This window comes from Prionailurus viverrinus, chromosome E3 (assembly GCF_022837055.1).
Source record: "Prionailurus viverrinus isolate Anna chromosome E3, UM_Priviv_1.0, whole genome shotgun sequence".
NCBI classification, from domain to species: Eukaryota; Metazoa; Chordata; class Mammalia; order Carnivora; family Felidae; genus Prionailurus; species Prionailurus viverrinus.
In genome coordinates this window covers 29,500,999-29,528,164 of record NC_062576.1, presented here as the reverse complement: position 1 = coordinate 29,528,164, position 27,166 = coordinate 29,500,999, and the positions used below count along the sequence as shown (strand labels likewise).

General features: G+C 43.4%; 1 protein-coding gene across 2 annotated transcripts in view; it reads right to left on the bottom strand.

The window, feature by feature from the left end:
* The window catches only part of PDXDC1 (pyridoxal dependent decarboxylase domain containing 1), a 107,554-nt gene extending 82,730 nt beyond the window's left edge, over positions 1 to 24,824 (bottom strand). For both annotated transcript variants that reach the window (XM_047838700.1, XM_047838701.1), the window contains exon 1: positions 24,227 to 24,824. In XM_047838700.1, the coding sequence (XP_047694656.1) occupies positions 24,227 to 24,328 (102 nt within the window). In that variant the 5' untranslated portion in view covers positions 24,329 to 24,824. The remainder of the gene's footprint in view (positions 1 to 24,226) is intronic.
* Between the last annotated feature and the right edge of the window lie 2,342 nt (positions 24,825 to 27,166).

Below are 27,166 nucleotides of genomic sequence, written 5' to 3'. Positions count from 1 at the left end.
TTGTAACATAAATGTGTTTAACTCCTAACTATATCATGTCTATGATTTATTTGAATTTACTAGGTATTAATATATTTTACATTATTGGGAGAATGGTGAGAACATTTCTAGATAGCTTAATTCTAAAATTTGTTACAGTACTAGGATTATTTTGAAAGTAGTTAATACAACAGCTATTTCATAATATATAAGACAGATTTTGTCATTGAAAAAGTGTATCTAGAGTAACTATGATAAAGTACTGCCTGGCAATCTTTTAGATGAGCTTCAGCATTACTTTTTTGATGGAATAATTGCATTTTGTATAGAAGTAATTGGGAACACAGGGGCGCCTAGGTGGCTCAATCGGTTAAGCGTCTGACTTCGGCTCAGGCCATAATCTCGCAGCTCGTGGGTTCGAGCCCTGCATTGGGCTCTGTGCTGATGGCTCGGAGCCCAAAGCCTGCTTCAGATACTGTGTCTCCCTCTCTCTCCGCCCCTCCCCCACTTGTGCTCTGTCTCTCGCTCTCCCAAAAATAAATAAATATTTAAAAAGATTTTTAAAAAGAAGTAATTGGAACACAGACCTTGTTTATGCCGTCAAGGGGGAAGAGCTTATTATTCATAAATGAGTGTGATCATCTTTACTCAGTCACGTGCTGCCCTGTGCTGTAGAGAACATATAGCATGCATTCTCTGAATTTTTGCAAGTGATACACTTCTGATTTTTATGCAATAGTACCTTCATGTTTTAGTGTGAGAAATGAAAGTTACTCCAAGTAATGCAATGTTTGTCTGTTTTAAAATGCTGCTGGGGCACCCTGGTGGCTCAGTCCCTTAAGTGTCCAACTCTTGATTTTGGCTCAGGTCAGGATCTCATGGTTCCTGAGTTCGAGCCCCGCATCGGACTCTGCACTGACAGCATGGAGCTTGGTTGGTATTCTCTTGCTCCCTCTCTCTCTGCCCCTCCCCTATCCCTCCTTCTCTCAAAAATAGATAAATAAACATATAAAAAAATAAATAAAATGCTGCCACTCTTGGTAAACCCTAAACCTCCCCAGGTTTGGAATTGAACAGGTGGCCCCCACTGTTCCTCCTGATTTTCCCATTCTGTAAGGTTTCTTTAACGCCCTTGTGTGTTGCCCACCGTGTTCTTCTGGCCCCGTGCTTGCTCAGGCAAAGGCAAAGCCTATAATTCGTTTCCCTGAACAGACATGAGACAGACCAGATTTTCAAAGACAACTTTACTTAATGCGTGTGGAAAACAAAAGGGAAATTTGAAAGGGGAATTTGAAAAATGTCAAAAGCATTTTTTTAAAAGAAAGATGCAGAGGGGTATATGACATGGCACTATTATCATTTTTTTAATGTTTGTTTTATTTTGTTTTTGAGAGAGAGAGAGCACAAGTGAGGTAGGGGCAGCAAGAGAGGGAGACATAGAATCTGAAGCAGGCTCCAGGCTCTGAGCTGTCAGAGCAGAGCCCAACGTGGGGAGGGAACTCATGAACCGTGAGATGGTGACCTGAGCTGAAGTCGGATGTTTAACTGACTGACCACCCAGGTGCCCCTGTCAAAACCATTTTTTTATAAAAATTTTACAGAATACTGAATTCTTTGTTTATTTTTTTCATGTTTATTTATTTTTGAGAGAGACAGAGAAAGAATGCAAGCAGAGGAGGGGCAGAGAGAGGGGATCCCAAGCAGGCTGTGCACTGTGAGTGCAGAGCCCAATGCGGGGCTCAAACTCATGACCCATGAGATCATAACCTGAGCCGAAATCAAGAGTTGGACACTTAACTGACTGAGCCTTTGAGGTGCCCCCAGAATACCGAATTCTGGTCGTCTCATGAGTTAGTTTGAACTCAGAGATCACAAATCCTGTCCTTGGTCCAGGCATTTGGGGTAGTTACCCTGTGCCTCGAATAGTACCTTCCAGCATTCCTTTTTTCGGACTCTGTGATTGTCACTGTTTGATAATACCATTGACCACCACCACCAGGGAGCTGTCATTAATATCAAGAGTGCTCGAGTCCTGTCTTATTGGATGACTGGTTCCCATTTCCAGTCTCGGAGATAGACCTCTTACCCAAATAACTGAGAGAAATTATTTCCCAATCCAGGGGCGATCTTTACTTCCATACAAATGGATGTGACCATTCTTATTATCCACCAGATAAAGTAACAGATAAAATAACCATAATCCTAGCCTTCATGTAAACATCCAACAAATGTTATTAAATGGCCAGTGTGGGGGTGTAAAGAGGATAAACAACATGATGAGAAGTGTGTGGAAAGAATCGTGGTCTATTTGGGAGTAAAAGTAAAAAAAAAAAAATTGATAATCAATTTCTCAGGACATCTAGTCCAACTCATCATTGAGTGCTTGAGCAGCATCTATGACAAGTGGTCAATGGAAAGCTTGGATTTTACACAAATAAAACCACCCAGTAGTAGGTTAGTGGTATAAGCAGCAGGTACTTTGAAATCATGGTGCCCTGAGTAATCTAGGAAGGCTTCCTGCAGGAGATGCCTAAGTTGGGTCCCAAAGGATGGACAGTCACAAGACTAGAGGTCTGCAACGTGGAATGATGATGGTAGGATGGGATCAGATGAGATGAGATCTTAAAAGACAAAGCAAGAAAAGTATCTTATCTTATATCTTATCTTATCAGAGAGAGAATGGGAGTGGGGAAGAGGGGCAGAGGAAGAGAGAGAGAGAAAGAGAGAGAATCTTAATCTTAAGAGTGAAAATCTCCACATTGAGTATAGATGCAGGGCTTGATCCTACATCCCTGGGATCATGACTTGAGCCAAAATCAAGAGTTGGATGTTCAATCAACTGAGCCACCCAGGTGCCCCAAGAAAAGGTCTTTAAGTTCTAACCTAGAGGGAAATGTCCACTGACCCTTCCTCAACTTTGGGTAATGTAAATGCTTCTAGCTAGCTTACTTGTATTTAAAAAATCATGCATGATTTGCAACTTATTGGTATTTTTCATTTGTAGGAAAATTAATAAAAGTGATTCCCTCTTATCTATATCATGGTTTGGGGAGAGAGAATTAGGCAATGTATAAGTTTGCATATGTTTAAATTTTCTAATACCGAGTTTGAGAGAAGAACGTGAAAATATTTTCCTCAAAATCTGTGCAGTAAGGCGATTGGGTAGATAAAGTAATCGATCATTTGTCCACTCTATAGCTAGTGAATTTGGCATTTAGGGGGTCATACAAATGAAGGATGCTTTGGGAAAACTTTTCCTGATTTGTATGGATACTTTTGGGGCCAGAATAAAAACTGTTTCATGAACGTAAGGAATTAAAGCCACTAAGAGATACAGTTCAAAGAGGAAAACATTTCAACATTGTAGGACTTTATTAATAATTATAAGTCTGTTTTTTCTAATTCTTTGAAGAAAAATTTATTTCTTTTACAATAAAATTGTAGGTAAGAGATTTAACTTTGATATTTGAGGTTGTATCAAAATAGGTCGCCAGATCACTATATTAACCACAACCAACCAAATTAAACGTAGGTAGGCTCTTTAGTTGAGGTATGTTACCTAAAACTACAATTTCTAACTCACGTATCATTGTTATATACTTTATTTGTTTACTGTTTTTCTTCCAAAGATTGTCACCCTTTAGAATCTGTTTGAAGCTTTCAAAAAATCTTTTTTGCTACGTGGGCAATTTACTTTTAGTTCAGTGGAATTTTATGTGGATTTTTACGGAATATGTAGCAAAACAAATTCTATCCAGAACATACTTAACAATATATTCTGGAGGCAGCTTGCATTCAGAAATTTGGTTCATCTTCTGAAAGTATTAGAAAGTTAGTAGATTTTTGTTCCTGAGGATTTAGACTTTACAATTGGCTACATTCAATCTAGTTTTACCCATAATGTTTGGAATCTAAAGGAACCAAATCACAAAAAATGCAATTTAAAAACTACTGAAAGGGGCGCCTGGGTGGCGCAGTTGGTTAAGCGTCCGACTTCAGCCAGGTCACGATCTTGCGGTCCGTGAGTTCGAGCCCCGCGTCAGGCTCTGGGCTGATGGCTCAGAGCCTGGAGCTTGTTTCCGATTCTGTGTCTCCCTCTCTCTCTGCCCCTCCCCCGTTCATGCTCTGTCTCTCTCTGTCCCAAAAATAAATAAATGTTGAAAAAAAATTTTTTTAAAAATTACTGAAATATTTCCTCTTAGTACTGCCAAAGGCCAATGAGTGAAAGGGGAAATCAGAGTTTAAGGATCAAGTATGTACTTGAAGTTTAAAGATAACAGATAAGGATGCCTGGGTGGCTCAATCGGTTAAGCATCCAACTCTGGATCCTGGTTCAAGTCACGATCTCATGGTTCATGAGATCGAGCCCCGAGTTGGACTCTGCAGTGACAGCAGGGATCCTGCTTGGGATTCTCTCTCTCTCTGTCTCTGTCTCTCTCCCTGCTCTCTCTCTCTGCCCCTCCCCCTGCTTGTAAAGGTAACACATAAAGAGCCGAGAGCAGTAGCCAACCAAGTGAACAGAAGTGAGTAATTAATAATTGAGTAACATTTTGGATATATATCAATTAAAAGCTTTGCTTTTAGTTCTCTTCCCTTTTGTAAGTCTGTCTTTCCTTAAATCTTTATTCACCAATATATTCTTCTTTCTCTGTCGAATGGCCATACCTAACCCCCTTCTGTCCTTCACCCCCTCCCCCCATCCATGACCACCCAAACACTCCAGGACAGAGTAATTGTGATGAGGTCAGGGGCTGGAGCAGTTCAATGGCACGGCAGCCATGCTTTAGAGAGATGGTAGCAGAGACCCCCTCATTTTGATCAGCAATAAAGGAGAATTTTGAAGTGAGTAAACATTCTGGAGGCAGCTTCCATTTGAACTTGGGTTCATGTTCTAAAAGTATTAGAAAATTAATGGATTCTTGTGCCTGAAGATTGAGACCTTGCCTTGCCCATTTTCTTTTCAGAGATGCCCTCTTCCATCTAGGTGCCCTTTCCCTGCATGCTCTCTGGCTGTAATACTGTATCTTCCAAATTAGTTCTTGTTTCCTTTCCTTGCCTCTCAAAACTCCCATTCTCTTCCTGTGGCTGATTTCAGGTAGACGTAGAAAAGGAGTTTATTAAACTAATTTACTGAGATGTGGAAGAGAGCCTTTCTAGCTGAGATTTTTTTTTTTTTAATTGCTAACACAAATCTCTGGATGGAGTTTCAGGAATGATCTCTGTGGTTCAAAGAGGTGGAGAGAAGATGATGTATTTTTGGCAGAAGTCTTCTGATATGCTGTCCACTTCCCATTGGCTTGAAACCAGCCGAACCAAGGTCATCACAATGTACCGTAAACTTTCCAGAATGAGTGGTCATTATCTATTTGCATATTCGTACTCCCTACCAGATGGTGAGATTTTGGAACGAGGAACATGCTTCTTTTTTTTTAAGTTTATTTATACATTTTGAGAGAGAGAGGGAGAGAGAGAGAGAGAGAGAGAGACAGAGAGAGAGACAGAGAGAGAGAGAGAGAATGAGTGGCGGAGGGGCAGAGAAACAGGGAGAATCTCAAGCAGGCTCCATGCTATTCAGCGCCGAGCCCCTGTGGGGCTCCAACTCAAAACCATGGGATTGTGACCTTAGCTGAAATCAAGAGTCAGATGCTTAACTGACTGAGCCACCCAGGCGCCCCGGGAAGGATATGTTTCTTATTTATATTTGTATCTGAAGTGTCCAGCACACAGCAGAAACTCTGTTGACACCACTGAATGAATTCATGTAGTTTATGGATTTCTTGTCTGTTGCTTTTTGCCCCTTGATTGGTGCTGAGAAATCTGGACTGATCTTGCTATCATTTTCATCCCCATATGCAGGCAGCTGTCCTGTCTTAAGGTCAGCACAGCCCAGACCTTCACCTATTCCAGCTCCAGGCTCAGTTTCTTAGGGATGCTTGTGACTTGTAGGCTTTGATTCCCCGTGCCCAATTTGCACATATCCCTTAGAAAGCCATTTAATCACACCTTTAGAAGGCAGGATTATTTGTCCTTGAGAATTAGGCCGAATTATTGTAGTTGGACTTTCTCCAAATCACTAGAAAAGCTTTTGTAATGGCTAATTTTATGTGTCAACTTGGCTGAGCCTTGGGAGGTCTAGATATTTGGCCAAACATTACTCTGGGCATTTCTCTGAGGGTGTTTTTAGATGAAATTGGTACTTAAATAGCTAGAATGGTTCGAGCAGATTACTCTCCCTAATCTGGGTGGGCCTCATCTAATCAGTTGAAAGCCCAATTAAAAGAAAAAGGCTTATGTTCTCCAAGTAAGAAAAAATTCTTCCTACCTGCCTGCCTTCAAACTGAGATACTGGGTTTTTTTTCTCCTGCCTTTGGACTCAAACGGAAACATCAGCCCTTTCTGGGTTTTGAGGCAGTTGACCTTCAGATGACAGCCACACCATTAGCTCTCCTGGTTCCCAGGCTTTCAAACTCACATTGGAACTAAATGATTGGCTCTCCTGTATCTCCAGCTTTCAACTCACCTGGCAGAGGGAACTGCTTCCATAATCATGTGAGCCAATTCCTTATAATCAATCTCTTTCTCTCTATATATTCATGCACATCCCATTGGTTCTGTTTCTCTGGAGAACACTGACCTGTTTACATACCCCTGTTTACGTATGTTAATATTTCACAGTCTGTGGTTCCTGCATTGTGGCTGTCTGCCAGCGATGACCGCCCCGCTCATGACGGTTGCAGAATTACACCGAACATTACTTTCTGGGACCCCTGAAACCATATCGTGAGGGTGGTCTTCCACCCCTAATCCCACAGCCTCTCTGTTAGGACCACAAATCTCTATGACCTAAAAACACAAGTTCAGCCAGAGAGCCAGCTAATCGCCAAATAGCAGAACTGACTGTATGTTCGTTTTTAGCTTGACAGTGGGTGGAGTAGGTCTGTTGTGAATTCTGTGAATGTTGGGGGTTGAGAATGGATTCCGGTTAAACGGCAACCCCTTTTGGAGCTGAGCCCCTTCCAGTGCTTGGCGGTGTTTCTTAGTGAAGGACTCAGTCAATGTGACTGATATTCTGCCTCTATGCTGAGGTCAAGTAGTTGGTCAGACACCTGCCATGCTGAATATTGCCCTTTGGGTATTTGTTCATTTTCTAGTCCTTGTGTGAGTGTCTTATTCCCCTGAGCCACAGAGCCAGGATGTTCTTTTCACATTTGGGGTGGGAAGTATTGTAAGGACAACACGAGTTGCTTCGTTTTTAAGTATAAATTTTATGTATAAAATACATATATTAAATTTTTGGTATAATGTGATGTCATGTACATGAAAAAGCAAACGTGGGGCGCCCGGGTGGCGCAGTCGGTTAGGCGTCCGACTTCAGCCAGGTCACGATCTTGCGGTCCGTGAGTTCGAGCCCCGCATCAGGCTCTGGGCTGATGGCTCGGAGCCTGGAGCCTGTTTCCGATTCTGTGTCTCCCTCTCTCTCTGCCCCTCCCCCGTTCATGCTCTGTCTCTCTCTGTCCCAAAAATAAATAGACATTGAAAAAAATATATATATATTAAAAAAAAAAAAAGCAAACAAATTTTAGTTAAGCACAGCAAATGACTCTGACTCGTGTGTTATCGGTGGTACGAACATTCTGGGAAATATGTAAAGGAAATGAGACTTACATCCTGTAATCTTCCTTAATCATCTTCATTGCAAATACGAAATTTATGCCTTTATTTTGGATTGAGATACAAGTTGTCCTTGTCTGTTTATATGTGTTCCTTGTCAGTTACTGAATTCTTGACAAATGTTTGGCTTACTTCCTATATATGTACGTACGTACTCTCAAAGAGCCGAAAATTTAGAATTGAAATTTTCCCCAACTGGCTTCTCAAAAGTCACTCTTTTTTTTTTTTTTTTAATTTTTTTTTTCAACGTTTATTTATTTTTGAGACAGAGAGCATGAACGGGGGAGGGGCAGAGAGAGAGGGAGACACAGGATCCGAAACAGGCTCCAGGCTCTGAGCCATCAGCCCTGAGCCTGATGTGGGGCTCGAACTCACGGAGCGCGAGATCATGACCTGGCTGAAGTCGGACACTTAACCGACTGCGCCACCCAGGCGCCCCAAAAGTCACTCTTTTTGAGCCTAAGTAGGAAAAAAAAAAATGCAGTATGAAGTTTCCTCTTACAAATACCAAGGAGGCAAACTTGAGCTTCAACTTCAAGTTACTGAGGCTACTTTTTCCATCTAGTGATCACATGGCTCCTTTGCTCTGGAGTCTGCTAATTTCTTTTGTGACTTAAATTCTTTCCTACTGTCTTGGCTGAAATAGATTTCCCTGAACACATTCAATGAGAATTCAATTCTCATTGAATGTGTTCATTCTTAACTGAGAATACATATTTGAAAAACGTGTTGCATTGCTCTGGAGTTGAGTTCAGGAAACATTTATACATCTGTCCTGTTTATGAACGCACATACTCACGTACCTCAAGGTCACACTCGATCTTTCTGTGGTTACTCTTGCTGTATTTACCACATTTTCATTTTAGGCTCCTTTCTGTTGTTTCAGTATTAGAATCACACTGTTGTGGGTAAGAGAGAGAGAGAGAGACCAAGAAACAGACTCTTAACTATAAGAACACGCTGATGGTTACCAGAGGGGAGGTAGGTGGGGAATGGGTGAATTAGGTCACAGGGATTAAGGAGTACCCTCGTTGTCATGAGCACTGCGTAGGGTAGGGAAGTGTTGAATGGCTATATTGTACACCTGAAACGAATATTACACTGTATGTTAACTATACTGGAATTAAAATTTTAAAAACCCTGTTCTGGGTATAATGGGAATAGCAAGTAGCCATCAGGAAGTTAACTTGGGAGGATGGGGGACAGGATTCCTTTCCTTGTACACAACGCTTGCCTTTTAGTTCTCGAATTTGAATGGGGATTGATCAAATGGAATGAAATTACGCGTAGAGTTCAGGTTTGTGGGATTTTCATGTATCATTTTATCTGAATGTCTTCTGTGTAAGAATTATAAACTGGAAAATGGAAACAAAAACTACTAACCCAAAGTGAAAATATTTCCCGTTCATTGGATTTCTTTCATAGCAGGCTTCCAAAGTGAAGATCAGGAGAATGTTCTTACGGGAGACACACACACACACACACACACACACACACACAACCTGTGTCAGTACAGATTCTTGTATGTTTTGGCCAGTTTTATTTATTTATTTATTTATTTATTTATTTATTTGCTACTAAAGGAAGGTAGGAGGAAAAAAAATCAGTTTATGCTTGGGTTGAATGCCAGAGAAAACGCGTGAATAATATTTAGAGGTCTCAATAAAGAAACCAGAAGTATTACATTAATATACTGAATAGTAAGATATAAACCCACCAGGGAGAAATTATAATCTGTCACATTTTTGCAGACTGTTTTTATTCCATAATGATAAATAATATGAAAATGAACCACGATTTCCAGGCTTTGGGCCAATAATGAATTTGTGAGAATAGCGTTAGAGGATTTCCCGCAGGTGATGTGTGAAAATTTTGAATCGAGTTAATGATCGCAAGCGGTTTGTTTTACCCTCTGGGAGAAATTATAAAAAGCAATATATACATCTTGAGTCATTTCTCAACCGTTTGGAGCAATTATGCCTTTACCTGAAGCAATGAAAAACTTTTCACGAGGGTGAAAAAAAGTGTATAAAATGGTCGCTTTTGAAGGGCGCCTGGGTGGCTCAGTTGGTTGAGCATCTGATTTTTCATTTCGACTCAGGCCATGATTTCACAGTTCGTGGGTTTGAGCCCCACGTTGGTCTCTTTGCTGACAGAGCAGAGCCTGCTGGTGTTTTCTGACTCCCTCTCTCTCTGCCCATCTCCCTCTTGTTCTCTCTCTTTCAAAGAATAAATAAACATTTTTTAAAAAATGGTCACTTGTAAGGTGAAGGCTCGAGGAGGCGATTTTTAACTGTGAATGTGTAGAAAGAATGATGAACAATTCTCACAAATGTTAAAGGGGAAAATCGACCTTTCTTTATTCCTCTCCCCTATTGTTACCTATTGCTGTGGACTGGTTTCTTTATGGTCCTGTCAGAGCGTCTGACATTTGCTGGGGTGTCCCCTCTTAGGAGATCGTGTCTTTGCCTTTTTTAATTCAAATTCTACACATAAGTCCTCTTTCTTTCTTTCTTTCTTTTCTTTTCTGGCTAGGTTAATATTCATTCCTGTGCTGGCTCTAGTCAGTATCAGTTCTAAAGACTCTCCAGTCTATTTCCCCCGAGGTTGTTAAAAGAAAACAGGGCTTATGCACACAGGGTGACTTAGTGGGCTGGGCCACGACTGAGCCACAGATGGGTCTGTCCTGCTGGAAGGTGAGTGTGCAGGGCAGTTCTGCCCTGTGGCTCCCGAGCATGGACTGGTGCTGTCTTAGGCAGTGATCTGGGCTATCTCTGAACATTGACCTAGCTCCTCCTTGCTGGTGGGGTCCGGTGCTCACTCCAGCAAGCCGGAGCCCCAGATGGGGTTTCTCTATTTCCAGCCCCAGGGAACTCTCTGCTCTGTCTCCCCCACTTCTATTTCACCTCCCTCTATCTGTCTGCCTCCCAGTGCAAGGAAATTGGAGTCTCTGTGTATTTTCCACAAATCTATTAATCATTGCTGGAATTGTATACCCTGAGCCCTCTGGGACTTGACTCTTGATTCTGAGAGGTAAATTACTGGAGTGTAAAGAGGTATTTACAAGCCATCCTTCCATGATGAGTTTCCAAAGCCCATTTTGAAGTCCAGAAGCTAATGGTTGACTGACATCTGGGTTACCTGTACCTTTTCACCGTATCTTCCTTCCCTAGAAAAAATTCGCGATAGTACCTACTGCTCATTCATTCATTTATCCATTTATTCAACAGATATTTATTGAACTGAGCAGCTACTGTTTGTTTTGAAATTGGTGCTCAGTCACTTAAGGGTCAGACTTTGGCTCAGGTCATGATCTTGCGGTGCGTGAGTTCGAGCCTTGCATTGGGTTCCTGCTGTCAGCACAGGGCCCACTTCAGATCCTCAGTGTGTGTGTGTCTCTCTCTCTCTGCCCCTCTCCCACTCATTCTCTCTCTCTCTCTCTCTCTCAATAAATAAACTTAAAAAAAAGTATTTAATAAGATTGGTGCTCAAAGTCCGACCCCAAACACTTTGCCATAAAGCCATCTCTGCCTGTTTTGGCTGTGCCTCAAGTTCTCCCCTCTTGGCTCTCGGAACATTTATAGTCTGTACCACACAACTGCACAATTGTATATTATCGTGTATTGTGAGCCCATCTCATGTATATTACTTTTTCTCCCAACAAAACCGAAACTCATTGAAGTTAAGGATGATGCTTTAGATTTGCTCTGTATCCCTCCAGCCCAGTGCCTTGCCTGAAGGGGTTCAAGAAATACTTGTTGGTGGATTTCTGTGTCAGTGGGTACCGACATTGGCATTAATTGCATTTGTGCATAGAAAGTTCCTGAAATTTAAGAAAGTGGGTTTCTTTGATTGTGTTAGTTATTATATAACTTCTATGCCATTAAACCTCAAGTCGGTGGAGAAGCAAGAGGAGCGTTGGAGGGTGGGAATTAAGATCAAGGACGATGGTCCTCAACTGGGGATGATTTTGCCCTTGAGGGAGGGTTGGCAGATTTAGCAAATAAAAATAAAGGACACCCAGCTAAATGTGAATTTCAGGTAACAACGAATAAGTTTTTAGTCTAAATATGCCCCAAATGTGGGGCATATGAATGAAAATGATTTGCTGTTAATCTGACATGTATGTTTATTTTATTTTATTATGTTTTCTAATGTTTATTTATTATTGAGAGAAAGAGAGAGAGCGAGAGCATGTGAGCAGGGGAGGAACAGAGGGGGGGACAGAGGATGTGAAATGGGCTGTGCGCGGACAGCAAGAGAGCCCGATGCAGGATATGAACCCACAACTGTGAGATCGTGACCTGAGCCGAAACCAAGAGCCAGATGCTTAACCAAGTGAGCCACCCAGGCGCCCCGGACATGCATGTTTAACCGGAAGTTCTGTGTTTTATCTGGCAACCCTAAACCCAGGGGTTATTTGGTAATATTTGGAGACAGTTCTGGTCGTCACAACCTGGCCGCTAGCGGGAGAGGCCATGATGCCGCTTGATACCCTGCTGTGCACAGACAGCCCCCACGACAGAGCATCGTCTGGCCCCAGATGTCAAGTGTACGAAGTCGAGAAGTTGTACACAATAATGGCTTACCTATCCGGGTACAAAGAAGCTAGTTCCAGGATATTTTGTCTTGTGGGCACTGTGAGCACAGTGCTGAGAGCACTGTGACCTTTCTAAGGGCTTAGACGAATGTTTGAAGCTTGAAATGTGCGTGCCCTTCAAATATATACACATACATATATGTGTATGCACAAAAAGGCATGGCTTAAAAATAGAAAAAAATTTCAGAAGCTTAAAACGAAGCAATGTAAATGTCTTAAAAAACAGTAGCAGGTTTCCTGGTCATCTGCAGCTCAGCACACATAATTCTATCGTCTGTAGTGAAGGTGGCACGTTTGCGAATTGCCCCCAGATGTAATTAAAACAACAAACACTGATTCCTTCACGGAGTTTCTGTGGGTCAGAAATCTGGGACGGGCTTAGCTGGGCGGTTCTGGCTCAGGGTCTCTCATGAGCTGATACGTCAGCTGAGGCTGCGGTCTGCGGACAAGACTGACTGGGGCTGGAGGATGTGCTTCCCAACTCGCTCACATGACTGGGGGCTGGAGGCCTCAGGTCCTCACCACGTGAACCCCTCCATAGGGCAGCTCCTGGCAGAGTGCCAGGTCCAAAGGAAAGGCACTTGGGAGAATGCCCACGCATGCTTTTTATGACTTCATTTTCAAGACACCCTTCTGCCACACTCTATTCTAGACTCTTCCAAATCCAGCCCTTCAGGGTACGAATACCCAGAGGCAGGGATCATTGGGGGCCATCTTGGAGGCTGGATACCACAGGGTGTTTGCACGGGCTCTTCCCTTAGATAACATGGCCAATTCTCTCAAATTCTCCAATTCTTTGCTCTGAGGCATCTTCCCATTAAGGTCGTCTACCCCTACCGCCCTACTTAAAATGGTCGCCAACTTGGGATCCTTTCTTTCCCTCTCGGTCTGCCCCTCCCCCATGCATACTCTCGCTCCCTCTCTCTCTCAAAATAAACCAAAATAAATAAATAATAAGTAAATGTATTTAATAAATAACATTTATTTATTTAAAATAAATCAAAATAAATTAAAAAATGGTCACCAGTCCCCTTTCCCCCGTACTCTCCCAATACTCCTTACTCTGATCTACATTATTTTTCTATGGCACATAACGTCTTTTATTATCCTATATGCTTATTTATTACATTTATTGCTTATTGTATGTCTCTCCCATTCTCCTCCCTCAGTCTCCAGGTGGGCAGGGTTCTTTGTCTATTTTGCCCACTGATGTATGTCAAGTTCTCAGAAGAACACCTGGCATACAATGGGTACTCAATGGATATTTTTGGCCGAATGAGTGAATTAAAACCACAAGCAGCAATAGTTTATTTAAAAATTGGGGCGCCTGGGTGGCGCAGTCGGTTGAGCGTCCGACTTCAGCCAGGTCACGATCTCGCTGTCTGGGAGTTCAAGCCCCGCGTCAGGCTCTGGGCTGGTGGCTCAGAGCCTGGAGCCTGTTTCCGATTCTGTGTCTCTCTCTCTCTCTGCTTCTCCCCCGTTCATGCTCTGTCTCTCTCTGTCCCAATAATAAATAAATGTTGAAAAAAAAATTTTTTTTTAATTGATTTAAAATTTTCTGATGTCTCAAATAAACAGACATAGCATGTACCAGAGATTCTGATCTCAAAAGGAAAACTGGAAGTTAAGCAAGTTTAGCCTTCCAGACGATAGAAGAAGAGAGAGGTGTACCAGAAGTCTTTTAATAGATGCTTGCGGGTGAGAGTGGCTTTTTATGGCACGCACAAGGTTTGAAGTCTTGGGAAATTTTATATTAAAAATATGAGTTTAGGGGCGCCTGGGTGGCTCAGTTGGTTAAGCATCTGACTTCGGGTCAGGTCATGATCTTGCAGTTCACGGGTTCAAGCCCCGCATCGGGCTCTGTGCTGACAGCTCAGAGCCTGGAGCCTGTTTCAGATTCTGTGTCTCCCTCTCTCCCTGCCCCTCCCCCACTCATGCTCTGTCTCTCACTCCCAAAAATAAACAAACATGAAAAAATATTTAAAAAATATGAGTTTTTTTGGGTGCCTGGGTGGCTCAGTCAGTTAAGCGTCTGACTTCAGCTCAGGTCATGAACTCACGGTTTGTGAGTTTGAGCCCCACATTGGGCTCTGTGCTGACAGCTCGGAGCCGGAGCCTGCTTCAGATTCTGTGCCTCCCTCTCTCTGACCTTCCTCCGCTTGTGCTCTGTCTCCCACTCTCTCCAGAATAAATAAACATTATCAAAAAAGATGAGTTTCTGGGATCTCTTGAAAAATGGGAAGATTTGGCCTCATGGTTGCTGTGGTCCTCCATTAAGCATTGTGTGAGATAGTATTCGCTTCCATTAGAAAGTTCACCATCAACTTCATACCTTGTACTCTTACAGTCTGCCCGAAGTATTTATTTCCATTACCAACCTGGCCCTGTAGCCACGAGTTTGCGATCCCTGTTTTTGATGATATGTTATGCTGGTGACATTGGCCAGAATACCAATTGCTTATTGGCTTAGCTGGTAAAGAACAAAATACGATGAAGTGACACAGGGCTGTGACAGTATTTCTTGCATCTGTCTGCTGGTGTAATGAGGAACCTCTTGGTCAGAGATGGTCTAATTCCATCTTGCTCACTATTGAGCGCATGTTATATTAATAGTGGTAACATTTGATGTGGTACAGTATGATTCAGATTTTCTATTCCATTTCTCATGGCAACAACAAATGTTTTCCTTCTGAGTCAGCATTACCTAGATGCTACTGCTGACCAAAATTAGACCATAGATTTTCAACCACATAAATATGAGCAGCTGAAAATTTTCTTAATATTGATTGCGTATGTAGGTCATATAATTAGCCCATGCGTATGGTTCTGTGGTCTATGTATGGCTGCTACAGAGCCGGAGGGGGAAATACAACAACGTTTCCTGTTATGCAAGCATCATTACATTATAATGAATAGGTAATATTAAATCGGACTGATGAGTCACATTACGGTAATCCAATATTTCCTTTAGTAAAGTCCCTGAGGTTTATACAAGGAAATCTTTTCTAATAATAAAAACAGGGATGATGAAGCAAGTGACTCTCAGGACCTCCTTCTTTATTTACTGCTTGTGTGATCGTTGGGAAGCAACTCAACCTTTCACAGCCTCAAACTACTCGGGATTAAATGAGATTAACTGTGTTCAAATTTGAAGGACGGTACCTGGAACGTAATAGGATCGATCAATGTTAGTATATTTTTTAGTAGATGGAGATTGATTCTTAAGATCCACGAAGTGATCGATGAGCCTTTCTCTTGAAATGTATTTTCTGGTATAGTAGGGGATTACATATTGTATGCACAAAGGACGCTTCTGGAATAGATGCTAAGTGGGGAAAAGAAGAAGATTAATCTTTTCCCTTTCTACTCTCACGACAGGCAAAGCATCCCACGATACTTTACTTAGCATTTCTTTTCTGAATTGACAAAAAATTAGAGCAGACCACTAAAATACAGCCCGGAATATGTCCTGTTTTTAACCCCAGTCTATAATGCAGGTGTATCCAGCTTGTTTATTTTACTAATGCCATGAACCAGCAAGAGCTTGTGTTTTCAGGTTGCCTGAAGTCAGGCAATCCTCTTTTCTTCTGGGTGAAATAGTTTCCATAACTTTATCACTTTGTAGTTCCCGCTCCAATCATTCACATGAATTCAACAAATATTTCAGCTATGGCCCAGCCAGTATAGGAAAACCGAGGAACTGGCTGAGGTAAAAGAAAGGATCCCGCTCTCAGCAGACAGACCTACCTGTAAGCCAGTTAGAGCTACAGCTTAATGCGTGCCCACGGACTGCAGCCAAGGCTCTGTGCTACGCCCTTTAGATAATGTGCTAATGGGCACGGCGTGCTGAATAGTTGCTAGCATTCATTTCCCAACCTCCTCCCCTACAGCTCCCAGTTCTACTGGGAATGCTCAGGGGTAGTAAGTCAGTCCATTCCTGGATCAGGCAATGGAGCACAGGCCCACAGCTAAGCTGATCTGTACATTTCCTGCCCCTGACTAGTGATTGGTTCAGAAATGGCCATGTGACCCGCCATGGGCCAATTAGAGTGAACCTCCTAACCTGCTGGGCAACCCAGGACAAAGGCATGCTCTCATTTTCTGGTTGGAGTGTTAGTACCCGTTTGAGGCCTATAACACGTTTTTATTAGCATGAGGGGAGGGCAAAGAAAGAGGCAAATATTACTGCCAGAATCGCAGAGGAACTCTGATGATTTCACAACTTCTGGACCAACCCATGCCAAAAGCCTACCCTATCTCGGGTCTTCTCTGTTACCATAGCTGGTAAATCTGACGTTTTTTGTTTTTTGTTTTTGAAAGCACTGTGAATTAGGTTCCCTGTGACTTGAAGGAGAGCATCACACATGATCTCATAGTAAATCTCGCGCCCATTTTCAGAGCTGAGAGAACGAGAGTATTTGTCTTCATCACTAAGCTGATACACGCCAGAACTGTGACTTGAACCAAAGTTCTGATGACTCCCAAATCCTCACCTTTTCTAGGACTGTACTTCCTGCAGTTTTAATGTAGTGTAAAAGGTAGATGCAAAGTACAGCAGCGACACAAAGGAAGGAATGATCAACTCCCGTGTACGTGTGTGTGTGTGTGTGAGGTAGGCATGGAGATAGTCCAGAAGGAGGTATAACGTGTTCAGATGCATGCATGGAGTGACTAGCTCATGACATACGCCGAATAAATGTTTTCTATTTTATCTTATGCTTCTGAAAAATATACATTGCTAGAGAATCCTAACCCGAGGGTCCCAATATCTCCATGGGTCCTTGACAACAATACAGGGAACTGAGAGGAAAGCTGTCACTTACAAGCAGAGCCGCCTAGATTAATTCAAACATTCCTTCTTTGCCATTCATAAGAGCTATGCCAGCTGACAGTGGCTACCCCGTGCTAACTTGGTCAACAAGTCCTGTCCCTTTCACGTCACTTGGGTCCATCCCCTCCACTGGATCTCAGTGCCATTGTTCATTTCAAGCCCCCGACCTTTCTCACGTAGAGCCTTGCTGCTCAACATCACGTGGCAACATCTCACACCTCAGAAACTCATCCAAGACCATCTGGATCAGAATGTCCACTTGAGCACATTAAACTTTGAGAAGCACTTTTGTATCTTACCACTAGAGCTTCCCAACTGATGCCCCTGCCTCTGATTTATGTCACTTCCGCTCCTCCAACCCATTCTCCCCTGTAACATCATAGGATATTTCAGAAGTACTGACTATGTCTCTTCCCTGCTAAAAATCAATCGTTCCTTCAATGGTTCCTTGTGGCCTTCTGGATAATCTCCAAGTTCCTTTGACCTGGGAAGCAAATGTGGCTCTTTTCTGCCCGTGCTGGCCCTGGACTTGTACGCATACAGCAGCTCAGTTGCAGGATAGCTCAGTGGTTGAGCACATGGGCCTTAGGGGCACAAAGACTTGGGTTCAATATCTGGCACCACCTATGTGACTTTGGGAACCTCACTTAATCTCACTGAGGCTGTGTCTTCATCTGTTAAAAAGGAGGGGAGAGGTGCCTGGGTGGCTCAATGGGCTAAGTGTCCGACTCTTGGTTTCGGCTCAGGTCATGATCTCAGTTTGGTGAGTTTGAGCCCCGTGTCGAGCTCTGTGCTGACGGTGCAGAGCCTGCTTGGGATTCTCTCTCTTCTCCCTCTCTCTTGGCCCCTCCCCCACTCATGCTGTCTCTGTCTCTCTCTAAATAAATAAACTTTAAAAAAAAAAGAAGGGGAAAAAAGGCATGCATGTGGGTGGATAAGAAAAGCTATCTCATAGGCTTGTAGTGTGCACAGAACCCAGAGCTCAGAGCCTGGCATACAGCAAGCTCTCAAAATAGGAGCTACCTAAAAAAAATTTTTTTTAATGTTTAATGTTTATTTTTTATTTTTTGAGAGACAGAGAGAGAGAGAAAGAGACAGAGCGTGAGCAGCGGAGGGGCAGAGAGAGAAGGAGACACAGAATCCGAAGCAGGCTCCAGGCTCCCAGCTGTCAGTACAGAGCCTAACGTGGGGCTCAAACTCACGAACCACGAGATCATGACCTGAGCCGAAGTCGGATGCTTGACCGACTGAGCCACCCGGGTGCACCAAGAGTGGCCACTTTTGTTTGGACCTCCCCAAACTCATTAGACCCACACATCTGTGTTTTTACACTTGCTGTTCCAGCTGCCTGGAAATCTTTCACTCTTCACCTGATGAACTCCTATTCACACCTCAAAACTTAGCTCAAATGTCACCTCCTCCAGGAAGCCTCATCTGTCACCTTCTTCATCTAAACCAGTGCTTCTTGGCATTTGTTGCTTACCTCTACCACAGCACTCTTTGCAGATGGCCAGTTACATACGTATTTGTTTCATAAAACAGGGAAACCACATATTCGCAGAAGCAGCTTGTTTATAGACAGGACTAGCAAACTAGGGCATTCCCAGGGAAATAAATATAATAAGCTCTTGGTTGAAACCTTTATGTTCCTTCTCATGAGGATTTCCCAGTATGTGCTTTTTGAGATCTGGTTTTAAGAACTTCATAGCTCTTATCTGACAAGAGGGTTCTTTGTTCAGAGAAGTGTGGGAAACACAGGGTTACACAAAACTCAACAGTTCTCAGAGCTTCTAAGATGCTAATATTCATCATGAATCTCCAAGAAGGTGATATATTATGCATTGGCCACCTGCATCAGCCCACAGTTTCTGCCAACTACTGAACAACACTTCATCATGGCTGAACCCTGGAATCTAGTGCATTCTTTGGCACAGAATGTGTGCTAACAAACATTTGTTAAAAGGGTAAATGCTAAATGTCTATCGCATCCAGGGAAGAGATCACTGGAGCCCAAATTAGTTCAATGATAGTAGAAACAGAGAGGAAGGGATAAACTATAGGTTAATTAATATAGATGCATTCAGGCTAATATCAGCAAGATTTGTAGGTCAAAATACACATTTTTCTGGCTTGCACGACTGGCTGGAACAAAAATGTCATCAGCTGTGGCTGGTTTTGAAGAGAAGGGATTTGAGTGCTTCTGGGACATTTATTCTAGTGGAGCTGTCCAACAGAGTTGTATATATGCATCTGGGAACACAGATCTGTGAACTTTCAGCACCTCTACTAAGTTTGCTACCTCGTTTATGTCAACCCTTTTGCAAAGAGTACTAACCCGCCTAGGTGATGATGGAAATTTGAAGAGAGTAGAATTGAACCTGTACCTACATAGTCCGTGTGGATAGGACGCAAGGATTTCACTCCTTGGATGGAGCAGGATGGTGGAGCATCCAAAAATATCAGCCCCGTGTACAAAGGGATGCTTCTGAACGATTCCACGTGAAAGAGGCGAATGAAGACACAGCCCAGAGCAGTTGGGTTATGATATGCTTATGAAAGCTATACACAAATCAGGGAGCATTTAGTGGACTTTTCTTCCATTTACTCTGTTCACTCATTCATTCAACAAACGTGTACTGAGTATCTACTCTGTGCATTTGATACTCCAGCTCTGATGATTTGAAAGTGCACAGAGCACATTTCTACTCCACGGATATACTCCTGTAAACATGTGAATTGTAGTAAGCTGCAGTACAGGCTTCTGGTGAATATAACTTGGCATGACATTTCTGGAGGATGGTTTAATACAAGGCATCAGATGCTTTTCACAATACACATATCCTCTGACTCAGCAGTTATACTGTTAGGAATTCATCCTAAGGAAATAAAAGATGTCTACCAAGTTTTAACTGTGAGATTTTCCTCACAGTTTTCTTGATAATCTCAAGAAGCTGGGGATAACCTGATTTCCTTAAAACCAAGGAAGACTGGTTATGTAAATTATTCTACAGGCAGCGGGAATCCAATGGAGGTTTTTAACCACATGAGTGGCATTGGATGTGTGTATGTTTCAAGATAATTTTATTTATTTTTTTTTTAATTTTTTTTCAACGTTTATTTATTTTTGGGACAGAGAGAGACAGAGCATGAACAGGGGAGGGGCAGAGAGAGAGGGAGACACAGAATCGGAAACAGGCTCCAGGCTCTGAGCCATCAGCCCAGAGCCCGACGCGGGGCTCGAACCCACGGACCGCGAGATCGTGACCTGGCTGAAGTCGGACGCTTAACCGACTGCGCCACCCAGGCGCCCCGGTTTCAAGATAATTTTAGAAGCAGTGTGGAGAATGGTCTCTAGTGGGGGGAAAACAGAGAAGATGATTTTTGCAATAGTCTAAGTCAAAGATAATGCAGAACTGACCTAAAGCAAGGCAGTGGGAATGGGGGGGCACTGTTGGATTTGGGAGAGATTCCTAAGGTAGCATCAGTAGCATTTGGTGACCGACTATGTGTGGGGGAGACTGTGGAATATTTAAGAATAAGGTACTGAGGAAGCATGTGAGATTTCTAATTCAGGTCGAGCAGGTTTGGGAGAGAGATCTAAGGAGTCTGATTGTGAACATGTTCAGACTGAGGTTATACACCCCTTTTCCTGCCATTGCCATGGTGATTCCTTGAGAAGGAAGGAAAGCTTTGAGAGGTGGTATGAACTGTGGGTAAGTGTTTGGCCTCTGAGACTGGCTGGCTGAGACTGTGTACAGGTCCTGCACTTGTTAGTAAGTGGTTTACTTACTTATTAGTGAGGGCCTCTCTGAACGAAAAGCCCCCATCTCAGGATATTCAGAATATAGCGTGAAGACGGGTAGGTCTTGTAAAGTGCCCAGTATGTAGTAACCGCTCAATGAATGTCAGCTTTAAAAAAACAAAAAGCACCATAGCACAGGGAAAGTCCCCACACACCCTGGGATTTTTCTGACTCCCTCCGTACCCTACCCAGGCACTAGACTTGGTGCCTTCCATAAGAGTATCACGTCCCAGTGTGGGCCAAAACAGGTGATCCCATCTCCTCGAGCATTTCATGCAGAAGCAACAGTCCCTGCTCTCTAACAGATGCAGGATTTCAGGTCTGAGGGGTTGGGCACATATTTCCACAGCTTCTTTTCTCTCTCCTAAGCCTCCTTGAAGAACAGACACAGTGTGCCTTCTGAAACTCTCTTTAACTCTATTTTCTCTTCAAATCCATTTCCCTCTTATCAATTTCTCCCAAACTTCTGGGAATTTCCAAGAGGTGGGGTAGAGGGAGCACACTGGAGGAACAGGGGCCGGAGATGGAGCTTGGAGGCCACTGATGGTGAGGCCACAAAAAAAAAGGATAGTTTTACCTAGGAAGGGGTGAAGAATGTGAAGAGAAGAGATGGCAGAGGCTAAGCACTGGGGAACCATTACCGAAGGGGGTGAGCAATGGAGAAGGAGCTCGTGAGGGAGATGGAACAGCGGGGGCTGGAACCAGGAGGACCAGGAGAGAGCAATCTTGGAAGCCAGGTGGAGCGGGAGTTGAGAGTAGGGTCTGGCTCACAAGGTTGCATTTTTTTTTTTTTTTAAGAGACTGAGTAGGATGACGACAGAAACGGTGCTATTGGATATGGCAATGAATAGACCATCAGGGATCTTGGAGCTATGTCAGCAGCATGGAGAGAAGTGACTTGGCTGAGGTCATGACCCAGCAAGGGGTGCAGCTAGGACTATAAACCTGGATGTACGTGCACACTGGAATGTTGGTAGTGTCTGTTGTGTGCTGGTGTGTGTTGGAACCAATGATATGTTCCTTCATCGTTACAGAGATGAAACCTTAAAGCCCAGACTCATACTTACATTCTTAATTCCATAGTCACTTCTCCCTAAGCCAGGAGGGGTTCTACTGACAATTCACTCTATTGTGCCCCATCTGTATTTACTGTAGACGCCAAACAAACACAACCAGATTTGCTTTACGAATGCTATGCCCTCCTCAGACATCGATCACGAGCTTTACAAACAGAACAAACCCAACAACACAACCAGTTTGGATGGGAGACGGTCTATGGTAACCCCAGCCCTGCATGATGAAAGTGTATTGTTGTGCTTTGGAACCCCACCTCCCTCCACCCCCAGCCCGAGGCAACCACTACCTGCTTCCTTTCTCTTCAGACTTTCTATGGATGTGCTTTCTGTATAGATCTACAGCCCAGGCATGGCATACGAATGGAATCATACAACACACATGTGGTCTATGAGGACTGGCATCTTTTGAGATTTATCCATGTTGTGGCATCTATCGGTACTTCCAAAATTACTAAATGCTATTTCACTCTAAGAATATCGCCACATTTTGTTCGCCCATTCGTCTGTTGATGGACATTTACGTTGTTTCCACCTTTCTGGCTCTCATGGAGGCTGCTGCTGTGAACATTTGTGCACACATTTTCCTGGGGTCATATTTTTTCATTTCTCATGGATGCATCGCCAGGATAGGAATTGCTGGGTCCTACAGTAACTGTGTTTACCCTTTTGAGAAACTGCCAGGCTGCCTCCCAAAGTGGCTGTGTCATTGTCCACTTCCACCGGCAACGTGTGAGGGTTCCAGCCTCTCTGCCCACTGTCATTTAATAAGTCAATGTTTTGTGGGGCGCCTGGGTGGCGCAGTCAGTTAAGCGTCCGACTTCAGCCAGGTCATGATCTCGTGGTCCGTGAGTTCGAGCCCCGCGTCAGGCTCTGGGCTGATGGCTCAGAGCCTGGAGCCTGTTTCCGATTCTGTGTCTCCCTCTCTCTCTGCCCCTCCCCCGTTCATGCTCTGTCTCTCTCTGTCCCAAAAATAAATAAAAACGTTGAAAAAAAAAATAAGTCAATGTTTTGTTTTGGAGACTTCATTGGGTGAATGCCCAAAAAGGTGAGAACTCAAAAGGTCATCCAACACAATGTAGAAGTAGTAGTAATAACAATAAAAACAACAACGATGATGATGGCAACCACTCATGTTGAGGCCCCCCGATGTACTCTCATGCGTCGTCACATTTTGTCACCATGGCAGCCCTCTGGGGTAGGCAGTGTCATTGGAGGTTTAGAGGTAAAAAAGGGAAGCTTAGAGAAACTAAGTGATATGTCCCACAGGGTAACACAGCTGGCAGGTGGCGGCATGGGGGCCTGAACTCAGATCCTCCAAATTTCAAAGCCTGTGTTTTTGAAAACTGTGCTGTTCTGATAAACTCAGTGTCATTCACATTTGCAAATTGTTAACACGCTGGCTAAAGCATCAAATTACCAAAACGATATTGCATTATTTTCCCTTTCAATCAACCCAGATGACAGTTACGAAAGTGTGTGGCGTTGGGCCCCGCGGCTGTCCTGGCTCTTTGTAATCATCCAGCATCCCTACTGAATCTGGCATTCCCTGAAGGGCGAGCACTGAGCCAGGATGAGAAGCCAGGGCTGGAAGAGCCATTTAATAATTCCACGCAGATGGTTACTTCAACCAGTTACTGAACTTGAAGCATTATCACCCTAGACTAATGCAAACAGACAGGGTTCTGGGCACGGCTGTGAGGGCTGGTTTTGTCCTCGAGGATTACAGAATTGTATTACTCATGCGTTTTTAGAATCAGAATTCATCCATCTTTCACAGATGAAACAGCATGTGCCCAGTATAGATGACTGGAGAATTCAGAGAATTAAGAAGGAAAAGATTTCGGGGGGGAGCGAAGATGGTGAAACAGCATGGAAGTTTTTGAAATACGTGTCCATGAAATACAGCCGGATCAACACTAAACCATCCTGCACACCTAGAAAACTGATTTCAGGATTAACACGACAATCTGCACAACCTGAACCACAGAACTCAGCAGGTATGCAGCGCGGAGAGGTGAACTGGGGGAGGGAGAAGCCGCTGAGGGCAGGGAGCTGTTATTGCCTGCAGAGAGAGGATGGAGACAGGAGAGAGTTCGGGAAAAGGACCCCCCGCCCCCCCCCCCCAAAGCAGCTGGAGAGAAAGTGGAAAAGCAGAAACAGCCACAAGGACTGAACTAAAAGGGAGAAAGGAGAAAGGAGAGGGTTGAAATTCCATTAAGACTCTAGAAACAGGGGACCGCAGAGTCTGAAACTCCGCAGCTCCTTACCTGGAGGGGCTCCGGTGGGAAGGGCGGATCCCCAGGAGCAGAGTGAAGTCTGGTTATCCTCGGGTCACACGGGGAGAGGCGGTTTCCCTGCTGGGAGGACATCTGGTCGAGGCTATGTGGCCACCCGGTCCCAGCAGACCCCAGAGAACAACCACATTCGCTGGTGGTGAAACAAGGTCGTTAAGGGCGAAGCCTCGGCCCAGATGCGTGTTGTGATTGTCCATGATCCCTGAAACGCCACTGCTACGCGATCGCGGGAACTTTCTCTGGGGCGGGCTGGCGCCCAGCCACGGTCTCTGGGCTTCAGCAGCAGCAGCGGTCCCGCGAACGTTCCTGGCTGTGGCCGCCACCGGCCATTGCTCAGGGAGATCCTCCCAGAGAGGATCTGAGCGGGTCCGAGCCACAGTCCCTCCTAAGGGAGGGGTCGGGAAACACAGCCGCGTCGGAGATAAAACTCAGGAGGGAGGTGGCGCCTGGCAACCTGATGGCTTGGTCACGGACGGCGTAGAAGCGGGAACAGAGGAAGCTGGAGACAAAGGATGGGTGCGCGATTGCTGGCTGGGGAGAGCACAGAGTTTTGATACTAGACACTGGGCAGCTGGGTGACGCCATTTTTACCGCTCCCGCGCATGCGCATACACACATGCAAGCGCCGCAACAATCCCCTCCAGTGAGCTGAGCAGCGCCATCTAGTGGAGAACGAAGTCATTACCCTAAGCCCAGCCCAACTGGGCCAACCTCGCTCTTCAGGAACACAAGTCTCTCCGCCTGCTTAGTTTACAAACTATAAAGTGTTTCATAGTTTGACTTCTAGGGGAAAACGAAGTGATTTCAATCGTATTTCAGTCTGTTCGCTGGTCCATCTATTCAGTTTTCTTTTTTTTTTTCTTTTTCACTTCCTTTTCTTGAATACAGAAAGACAAAAAATTTATTTTTCTTTTTCAATTTATATTAAAAATGTTTTTCTTTAATTTTTTCTACTATATTTTTTACTTTTTTGTAAATTTTTTGAATTTTATTTTACTTCCATTTCATTTTATTCCATTTCATTGTGTTCATTTTTTCAAATTGTCAAACGTTTTCCTTCCCACCCACCCCCCCCCCTTTTTTCTCTAATCTATCAAGCTCCTTTAAACAACCAGACCAAAACACACTTAGGATCTAGCATCATCTATTTCATTTGTGTGTGTGTGTATGTGTGTGTGTGTGTGTGTTGTTTTTCATTTTAATTTTTTTTACCTTATTAATTTCTTTTCTTCCTTAAAAATGACGAAATGAAGGAATCCATCCCAAAATAAAGAGCAGGAAGAAATGATAGCCAGGGATTTAATCAACACAGATACAAGCAAGATGTATGAACCACAATTTAGAATCACGATAATAAGAATACTAGCTGGGGTTGAAAATATATTAGAATCCCTTTCTGCAGAGATGAAAGAAGCAAAAGCTAGCCAGGATGAAATAAATTCTATAACTGAGCTGCAATCTCAAATGGATGCTGCAGCGGCAAAGATAGATGAGGCAGAGCGGCGAATCAGTGATATAGAGGACAAACTTCTGGGGAATAATGAAGCAGAAAAACAGAGGGAGACTAAGGCAAAAGAGCATGATTTAAGAATTAGAGAAATCAGTGACTCATTAAAAAGGAACAACATCAGAATCATAGGGGTCCCAGAAGAGGAAGAGAGAGAAAAAGGGGTAGAAGGGTTATGTGAACAAGTCACAGCAGAAAACATTCCTAACCTGGGGAAAGACACAGACATCAAAATCCAGGAAGCACAGAGGACTCCCATTAGATTCAACAAAAACTGACCATCAACAAGGCATATCATAGTCAAATTCACAAAATACTCAGGCAAGGAAAGACTCCTGAAAGCAGCAAGGGAACAAAAGTCCTTAACCTACAAGGGAACAAAGATCAGGTTTGCAGCAGACCTAGCCACAGAAAATTGGCAGGACAGAAAGAAGTGTGAGAATATATTCAATGTGCTGAATCAGGTAAATATGCAGCCAAGAATTCTTTATCCAGCAAGGCTGTCATTCAAAATAGAAGGAGAGATCAAAACTTTCCCAAAGAAACAAAAGTTAAAGGGGCTCTAGACCACTAAATCAGCCCTGCAAGAAATTATAGGGGGGGGGGACTCTATAAGGGGAGAAAAGTTGGGGAAAAAAAGACCAAAAGTAACAAAGACTAGGAAGGACCAGAGAACACCACCAGAAACTCCAACTCTACAAGAAACAACATAGCAATAAATTCATCTCTTTCAGTACTCATTCTAAATGTCAATGGACTAAATGCTTCAATCAAAAGACATAGGGTAACAGAATGGATAAGAAAATAAGATCTATCTATATGCTGTTTACAAGAGACCCACTTTAGACCTAAAGACACCTTCAGATTGAAAGTAAGGGGATGGAGAACCATCTATCATGCTAATGTTTGACAAAAGAAAGCCAGAGCAGCCACACTTATATCAGACAATCTAGACTTTAAAATACAGACTGTAACAAGAGACGAAGAAGGACATTACTTCATAATTAAGGGGTCGGTCCACCAAGAAGACCTAACAATTGTAAACATTAATGCTCCAAATGTGAGAGAACCCAAATATACAAATCAGTTAATCACAAACATAAAGAAACTCATTGATAATAATAACATAATGGTAGGGGACTTCAACACCCCACCTACAACAATGGACAGATCATCTAAACAGAAAATCAACAAGGAAACAATGGCTTTGAATGACACACTAGACCAGATGGAATTAACAGATATATTCAGAACATTTCATTCTACAGCAGCGGAATACATATTCTTCTCCAGTGCACATGGAACGTTCTCCAGAATAGATCACATACTGGGACACAAATCAGCCCTCAGCAAATACAAAAAGGTCGAGATCATACTGTGCATATTTTAGACTCCAACACTATGAA